This window comes from Cyprinodon variegatus, unplaced genomic scaffold (assembly GCF_000732505.1).
Source record: "Cyprinodon variegatus isolate N-32 unplaced genomic scaffold, C_variegatus-1.0 Scaffold424, whole genome shotgun sequence".
Classification (NCBI taxonomy): domain Eukaryota; kingdom Metazoa; phylum Chordata; class Actinopteri; order Cyprinodontiformes; family Cyprinodontidae; genus Cyprinodon; species Cyprinodon variegatus.
In genome coordinates this window covers 105,599-113,548 of record NW_015150877.1, presented here as the reverse complement: position 1 = coordinate 113,548, position 7,950 = coordinate 105,599, and the positions used below count along the sequence as shown (strand labels likewise).

General features: G+C 38.8%; 1 protein-coding gene across 1 annotated transcript in view; it reads right to left on the bottom strand.

Moving 5' to 3' along the window:
* LOC107093444 (charged multivesicular body protein 4b-like) overlaps window positions 1-7,892 on the bottom strand; it is an 11,165-nt gene extending 3,273 nt beyond the window's left edge. The window contains exon 1 of the mRNA XM_015388492.1: window positions 7,562-7,892. Coding sequence (XP_015243978.1) covers window positions 7,562-7,745 — 184 coding nt within the window. The 5' untranslated portion in view covers window positions 7,746-7,892. The remainder of the gene's footprint in view (window positions 1-7,561) is intronic.
* Between the last annotated feature and the right edge of the window lie 58 nt (window positions 7,893-7,950).

Genomic DNA, 7,950 nt, shown 5'->3' with positions numbered 1-7,950 from the left:
AGTGTGAGGGATTGCTGAAGAGTCAATGAGTCGATGCAATCAGCTGGTTTTCCTTAGATAGAAAACTTTGAATCAATCTAACTGGATGATCTGGTGAACTGGAAAGTGACCTGAGATGACATGATGTGAATAAATTGAACTGAATTGAACTCAATGCTATTTCTGACATTTTTAATAGAAAAAGCTTTGTGGATGGGAAGCAAAACGTATTCAAACAAACACAAAGTACAGTGGATTGATTTTTAACCTTTTTTGGAATAAGGTGGAGCAAAACAACATCTCTATATATCCATTTATGGTAAAATCATGGTTTCCCATTAATGACATCATTAATGGCCAGCCACAGTCCTGTTTGGGCTCACCACAGTCTTATATAGACACAGAGAGAGAGAGAAAACCACAACAACAAAAAGATCTGTCAGTTTATCAGATCATTCCACAGCTGTACTTTCATACCGAACGTAACCCAGCGCCATAGAGAGACAAACTGTTTACAGCCGTAACCAAGCGACAGGAAGAATGCGTCACGCTCATAGATGGTCAGTTGCAGTTATATTTTTTTCGCAGCGCGCGTCCCGCCCTCCTTTATAAAGATGCCGCCCCAGCTGCCCAAGCATAGCCATACAGATTTGAAAAATTAAAGAAAATATACTAGCAAGTCAAACTCTGTTTGTTAACTTTATCTACCGTCCAATCTTTGGGTTTCATTTAACCCTGCAGAAACAGCGTGTTTAATTACATTTGATCTTTCTTTTTTAATCAGTGAATGAATCAGAACATTTAAACTTATTACAATGCGATCATTGGTGAATATTCTGCAGGAATACACAGAGTTAAACATGCGTCTGATCCCAGCCGGCCAACGACCAGCAGGAATGAAAATACTAAAGATAAAATATTTGCATCGTAGTAAAATTCAGGATTTTTTTCCAAAAGCTGACAACAATACAGGTTACTGTAGTTTAAGATCACAACACCACTGATATTAAACTGACACAAGCAACAAAAAATGTTTCAAGTTTTTTTTTTTTAAATCTACCTAAAAGCTGCTTGTTTATCACAATTAGGCACATTTTTCACATATTCTGTCTAATTTAAACAGATTTAAGATTATAGGAACTGTTCCTTTAGCAATGACAGCAACCTCTCTTTATAGGTAATATCATGAAAATCTGCTTTTTGACCTTCAGTCTCAGGCTTTGTTCAGGAGAGGTTAATTATGACGACGTCATGAAACGGAGGGAGCCCTGATGACCATATAGGTCACTTTGAAAGGCCTAAACAAGCAGAATACTGGAATTTTAAATATATTTCTATAACTTTATTTAAAGAACAGATTCAAAACACTGAGGTTGCTCGGGCACCCATCCATCATCCACCCATCCATCCTGGCCCATTTGTCTCTTCTTATATCTGCTCACTTTTTTCTATGGAAGCGAATCGTTACCATATTTCAAATGAAAAAGCATTTTAGAAATGCTTTTTCATTTTAAGAACGTGGCTGCATTGTTTGACTCAGAAGGTTTTTTCGTTTTCGAGTTATTTACAGTACTTTGCTGGCAGACCACGGAAACAAAAAAGCAAAGTCCGCTGTGTTTTCTCTTTGATTATGGCATAAAATGTTCAGTGTTAAAGAAGAAAATGCAGATAGGATGATTGATTACTTATTTCATTTATGAGTCAAATAATGCAGCCACATTCTTAAAATAAAGACGCATTTCTGGAAATGCTTTATCATTTTCAAATTTTACATTTCAAATTGAATTTTGGTATGTATTTGCTGGGGTACATTTGGAAAAATAAATCTCAAATGTCTTTTTCTTTTTAATTAAGTAAAAGGATGAGCAGTGTTAAAGAAGAAAATGAAAATGCAAACAGGATGATTGATTACTAATTTCATTTATGAGTCAAACAATGCAGCCAAATTATTAAAATGAAAAGGCATTTCTGGAAATGCTTTTTCATTTGGAATATGGTAACAATTTGCTTCCATATTTTTCTGCCTGTTTTTGAATCTCACAGTTTAACTGAAACCTGAAGAAAAACATGTAAGTGACCAAATGGTTTGAATCTGAAGCAGGTTTTTTTGTAAACTAATGAACTGGTGGAGGACCAGTGAGGCGCTGAGCCACCATAGTGATACTGGTGAACATCCAGACAGTCGTTATTCTGTTTAACTGACTAACCAACTGGACTGCAGTAAAATCACTGGTGCTGTTCACAGGTGGAATCAGAGCAGGGGGGCCATATTTAACTCTGTGGTTGTTTACTGAGGTTCTGTCCTTAGATTTTCACCTAACCCTATTTGCTGATGAAGGTTCTCAGTCACCCAGGTCATAGTCATTCCGTAAAAGTTCAAAAAATATCCACTGGACTTGGTTTTCAAGATTTGAAGACGTTTCGCCACCTCTCCAGGAAGCTTTCTCAATTCAAATGTCTGGATCCGCAGTGAGTTTGAGTCTTATAACCTAACCCTATTCTAAGAATTACCGCCCCTCTCGCACCCCGATGAGGTAATGGGTTGAAATATGAACGAAAAGGTAACTTTTAAATATATACCTTAAGTTCTTATATTCCTTATGCCTGGATGCGCTAAAACTGTGTCTGAATGAATACTATTTTTACCTGTATGGAGAAACATTTTAGTGGACGTGCTACAATCAGTGTCCAATAAATATATTCTCTGCTCAGTGGATAACATTTTCTGCTTTTTCATCCAACAGCGTTCTATAAAATTTCTGACAAAACATTAATATGTTTAAATTTTCCCTTTCCATTGATATTTCAATCTATTTTCTCATAAATGTGGGTGTGTTTAAGGCGATGCATGCTCCTGTGCCAGGGGAGGAAATTCTCGGCAGGCAGGTTTTTCTCAGCACAAAACCGGTGGAGTCGCAAATCTTCCTTTAGGAAGTAAGCTTGTGTGAGTGATGCAAACAGCAACCTTCAAACAGAGCGTGCACGGGGAGAATTGGGCTGGTGCACGCTCTCACATGTGTTTACTAAGCATTCCCTCTCGGGAGAAGGTACGGGGTTGTGCATGTGCGGGGCTTCTTAAAAATTCATGAAAATCCTCCACTCTACCTAACAATCCACTCATTTTGAAGTAATCCTTGCCTATTCTGCCTACCCAAATGGAAAAGCAAATAACTTAGGAACTTTAAGCCCAAATTAAACGTGCAATACATTATCTGAAAGCTGACACCTTCTTTTTTGGGTGAGTAGAACACAGCCCAAGCTGCATCAGTTCAAACATGACTCAAAGTTTTTTTTTTCTTTTTTCTTGAAAATAATAGGTCTTTTTTTAACATCAGTAATAAAGAAATATAAATGCAGAAAATGTCAGACCTCTTGCTACAACAGTTCCAGAGCTGTGGGGCCTAACCAATGACAGCAGGACTGTATGAGGCGTAATATCGCTCTACTTGGTGCATCATTGGCCGACAGTCAAGGAGCGTTTCAGTGGCTGACCCGGACTCCAACCGTGTCATACAAAGATGCAAAAACGTTTGTCTTGTTGGTAAGAAGACGATGTTAAGAAACACACCAAACATCGAGGAAACAATTATTATGAAGTAAATATTTGCAAGATGCTAAGCATTAGCTACGACCAGCTAACTTTTTGGATGTCAATAAACGGACGTTATGGGCGATTTTCTCATCATGGAATATTTTTATTATGAATTTGCTGGATTACTTTTAACCTTTGGACCCTTACGGACGAATGGAGTATAAACAATTGAAGATTGGATTTACAAAACAGCTTCTGGACGCCTTCAAAGGGATGTTTTTGTGGCTGCTTTGTCATATTTACGTTTTGGCATGCGGCTATATCTGTTTTAATTGTGTTTTGGTGCTCGCTGTGTCCATAAAATGAACTTGGTGGTTTAATTGTGGAGAATCTAAGCTTTCCTACGATGTCTAACATGTCTATATTGGTAAAAGATTTTACCGTATTAATGTTCATGCATTCTGGTTTATTAGTTGTAAACGCTTTAAAACGGGTCGCAGGCGACCCTGTGGGTTTGGAGAGGTTAAGCATTTTACTGCCACCTACATAGCTGGATTGAGAAAGTCTCCATTTGGATCCCCATTCGCTTCAGCTTCATCTATAAGCTATATCTGGTGAAATAGTATTTGACCAAAATGTGCTTTTCTTTTTAAATTGTAATTATATTGTTAAAGTATTGACTTGCACAACCCTAGTGTAGAACAGCGCCACCGCAGGTCCTTCCTTCCAGCAGATGTAAAACCTTATAACCATCACTGCTCCCAACAAACTTGATAAGACGTTCATATTCCTGACCAGATTTTTTCGTTTTATTTTAGTTTGTTGCAGTTTTTTCTGCACAAATTTGGAAATAACTCCATAGTGAATGCAGCAGACATCAATGCTGTACCCTAATGCACTTATATAGCGCCTTTTTCAAGTCAGGAGACTTGACCAAAGCACTGTACACTACATTCATTCACCCATACACTCACACACTGATGGTGGCAAGCTACATTGTAGCCACAGCTGCCCTGGGGCGCACTGACAGAAGCAGGGCTGCCGTACACTGGCGCCACCGGGCCCTCTGACCACCATCAGTAGACAATGCAGGTGAAGTGTCTTGCTCAAGGTCACAACGACAATGAAAGTCGGAACTGGGGCTTGAACCGTCAATCCTTCGATTTCAGGGCAAACTCCTACATCCGACGCCACTGTCGCCCCATATAACTATTAAAAACGTACATAAGTCAGGGTATAGATAAAGTCCAGCCTTAGAGTTTGAATGGATACCTGACCTTCTTAACAACACACATTAGTTTCATGACACAAGCTGCAGGAGTTTTATTATGAGCCTTTCCTACTCACAATCCAGCAAAGTTTGGTTTAATGTTTAATTCACACAACACAGAGCTACACCACTATGGTCACTGTGTTCCACTGGGAGCCAGATGGCCGCTCGCAGTTCCAGTCTGATCGGATTATTCATGCATCCAGACCCAGCTCCTTCTCCTAAAACAACATTATCTGACGTCACATGAATCGTTATCAGATTATGCAGCTCAGAGAAACAGCCAATCAGCTCTCATGGGGTTACTTTATGGTTGTCTGATGTTCCTGTTCCTTTCAAAAAGCATATTTTTATCTTTACAACCTGCTTTCAGTGGATATGCTGATATAGTTTATAGATAGCCTTTACATTCCCGCTGCTCCCATCAGACAGAAGGTTTAAGTTTCCGGCAACTTGGAAAGAAAATCGACAAGAAATGACTCATTCAGTTGGCCGTCTGCCTTTATGTCACCGTGATGGGAGAGAAAATCGAACCGATCTGGGAACCATTAAATTTATCTTTGAAGCAAAGGTGACAAAAAAAGGGAAAAGAAATCGTTGGACGTGTCTGATCAATGACCACGGTCCTGACAGTTTCCATAACTTCCTGTTACGCCGCAGTCCTCTGGTTTCCTCTTTACCCTCATTGGACTAAAATAGATACCTTCAATCAAACAGGTTTGTGTGTGGTGGAGGCAGACAAAGCAAGGTTCTGGATTACCATGTCCGATATGATCAGAACAGGTTTGGTATGTTTGTCATCCCTTCCACGCTTTTACTTTATCAACAGCCAGGAGGAGGGGTTGAGGAAACGGCCAAAAAAATTCATGTTTGGAAATAAATGCTCCACTACGGAAGAGGATTAGGGCCACTGAAAAAAAAAAAAGTTAACTGATTTTTAAATTTCATTTCAGTTTATCATGGGAAAAAAAAAGTCAGAATTCTGACTTAAATCTCAGAATTCAGTCAGAATTCTGAGAAAAAAAGTCAGAATTCTGACTTTTTTCCCATACTAAACTGAAATAAAATTTTAAAATCAGTTCACTTTTTTTTTTCCCGCTCGCCCTAATCCTCTTCCGTACTCCACTGCACTTAGATTGAAAATGAGGGAAATAAAAGGCCTGTTCTATTACCAACAAAGCTAAAAAAAAAAATAAATAAAAAAGTTTGAAATTTACAGGAAAGAAAATAGATGGACTGAATATGAAATTAAAAAATATTAAAGTGGGCCTACTTGAGTTTAAGCCCCACAAAAATAGTGTTACTATAATTTATATTAGCTGCTAAAAACCAGAGATGATAATCCTCAGGGTTTGTTATTCCAGTATAGATTTAATAACTTTTTAGCAGCAATGGTTTCAGGAATAAACCAACTTCTAAAAGCAACATGAGTTAATTAAAGTATTAGATATAACAACACACCCGTGGTACACGGGTACAGAAATACAACTCAATTCTGAAACATACTTTCTAAGTTAGAAACCAAATATGACAATCCTAGGAAATAAAGTACTATGAACAGTTGAGGGCTGGGCGTTATGTTTACAGGTTGGTTACCCCACTGTAAGTCATGTTTTAACACCTTAAACAAGCTTCCAGGGATCCTCCTGCTCCTTTATAAACTGGTTTAAATGATCTGGGTGTTTTAACCCCTTAAACCCGGCGGGTTCGTTACCATCTAACACCAGCTGATGTTTATCCATTTATAAAAATGGCCATAACACAGTCACATGGTGTTTCATCCACACGCCTTTCAAATGGGGCTTTAAGTTTTCTAAAAAAATGTTGGAAAATAATTTTTTCCACAAATACTTTTTGTTTTATAGCTGCGTAAACAAAATAAAATGAGATTTAAATTCCACCTGAAAAGTGCGAATGCAACAACATTATTAATTTTAGACCCGCCCCCTAATTGCCACCATCATTGGAAACTAGAGGCTCAGACCTTTACAAGAAGGGGTCAGAGGTCATTGTGTGACCATTTCAGTTTATTAATATGCGTTACATTAGCTTGCTCTGTTATTCTTATTTTCTATAAATTTTGGTGATATTATTGGTAAATGTCAATAAAATAGCAGCTAAATATTAGGAGCAAATGCTTTGCCTGATGCAGAAGGTCTCCAATAATCTAAATCAGCATATTTGTCTGACCAGATTCCTTTTTGAGTAGAAAAAATGCATTTCTGCTTAATTTGGCCACTTTTGGCACTGTGTTAAAATCCCATTTCCTCCTAGCACTCTGCCCACTGAAACCTTTGTGGAACAAACATGCATCAACTTATTCAGTCCAAATTAGCTTAAGTTATAGTCAAGGTGTGGATCTATAAAGTCTGAGGGTTCAACCAGAGTTTCAAATGGGCTTTCATGGGGTTTTGATCACCTATAAATCAGACAGGTTATATGTAAAATAGTGGTTCCACCTGAAAAATATTCCTCAATGTCTTTCTGTTATACAAATAACTTTTTTCCCAATTTATAGTTTAAGAGCTGAACTTGCTTTTATTCTCATTTGCTTTCTAACACCCTCTGGGCTGAAGGGGTTAAACTATATTAACAACCAAAGAGGTTTGTTAATAAACAAAAAACGTTCTTGCTCCAAACAAGGCAATTAAAGGTGAAGTCCCATGAGGTGAGTCACTTCCCTGGAGGTTAGCCAGCGGGCTAACTAACCCAGCTACCGACTAACTAGCAGGCAGGCCGTTTATCAGCTGAAGCCGAACAGTCAGGGAGGTTTTACTCACCTCGTTTGTTTTTGGTTCCGTTCTTCTTCGCCGTCAGGAGCTCATGTTCGATCTTCTTCTCTAAAAACTCTTGTTTTTTGGCCAACATCTCCTCCGTGTCCCTGAGTTTCTGGACAGCCTCTTGGGGAGTCGGTCCCTTCCCTCCCTTACTATTGCTACCGAATATCTTACCGAACAGCGACATTTTGGTGTGACTCGGTTCTAAAGTTACCTGCAGCTTTAAACACAAACCAACCAAAGGAGAACCGCTGATGAAGGGAGCTCCGTGAAACGTCCAGTCGCCTCAGAGCCGCTGCTGATGTTTTCGTCTTCTTCTTCCGCTTTCTCCACACAGGCCTCGTGATGTCATTACGTAAGCGCGGTGACTCATGCGTGCATGATCACGGTCA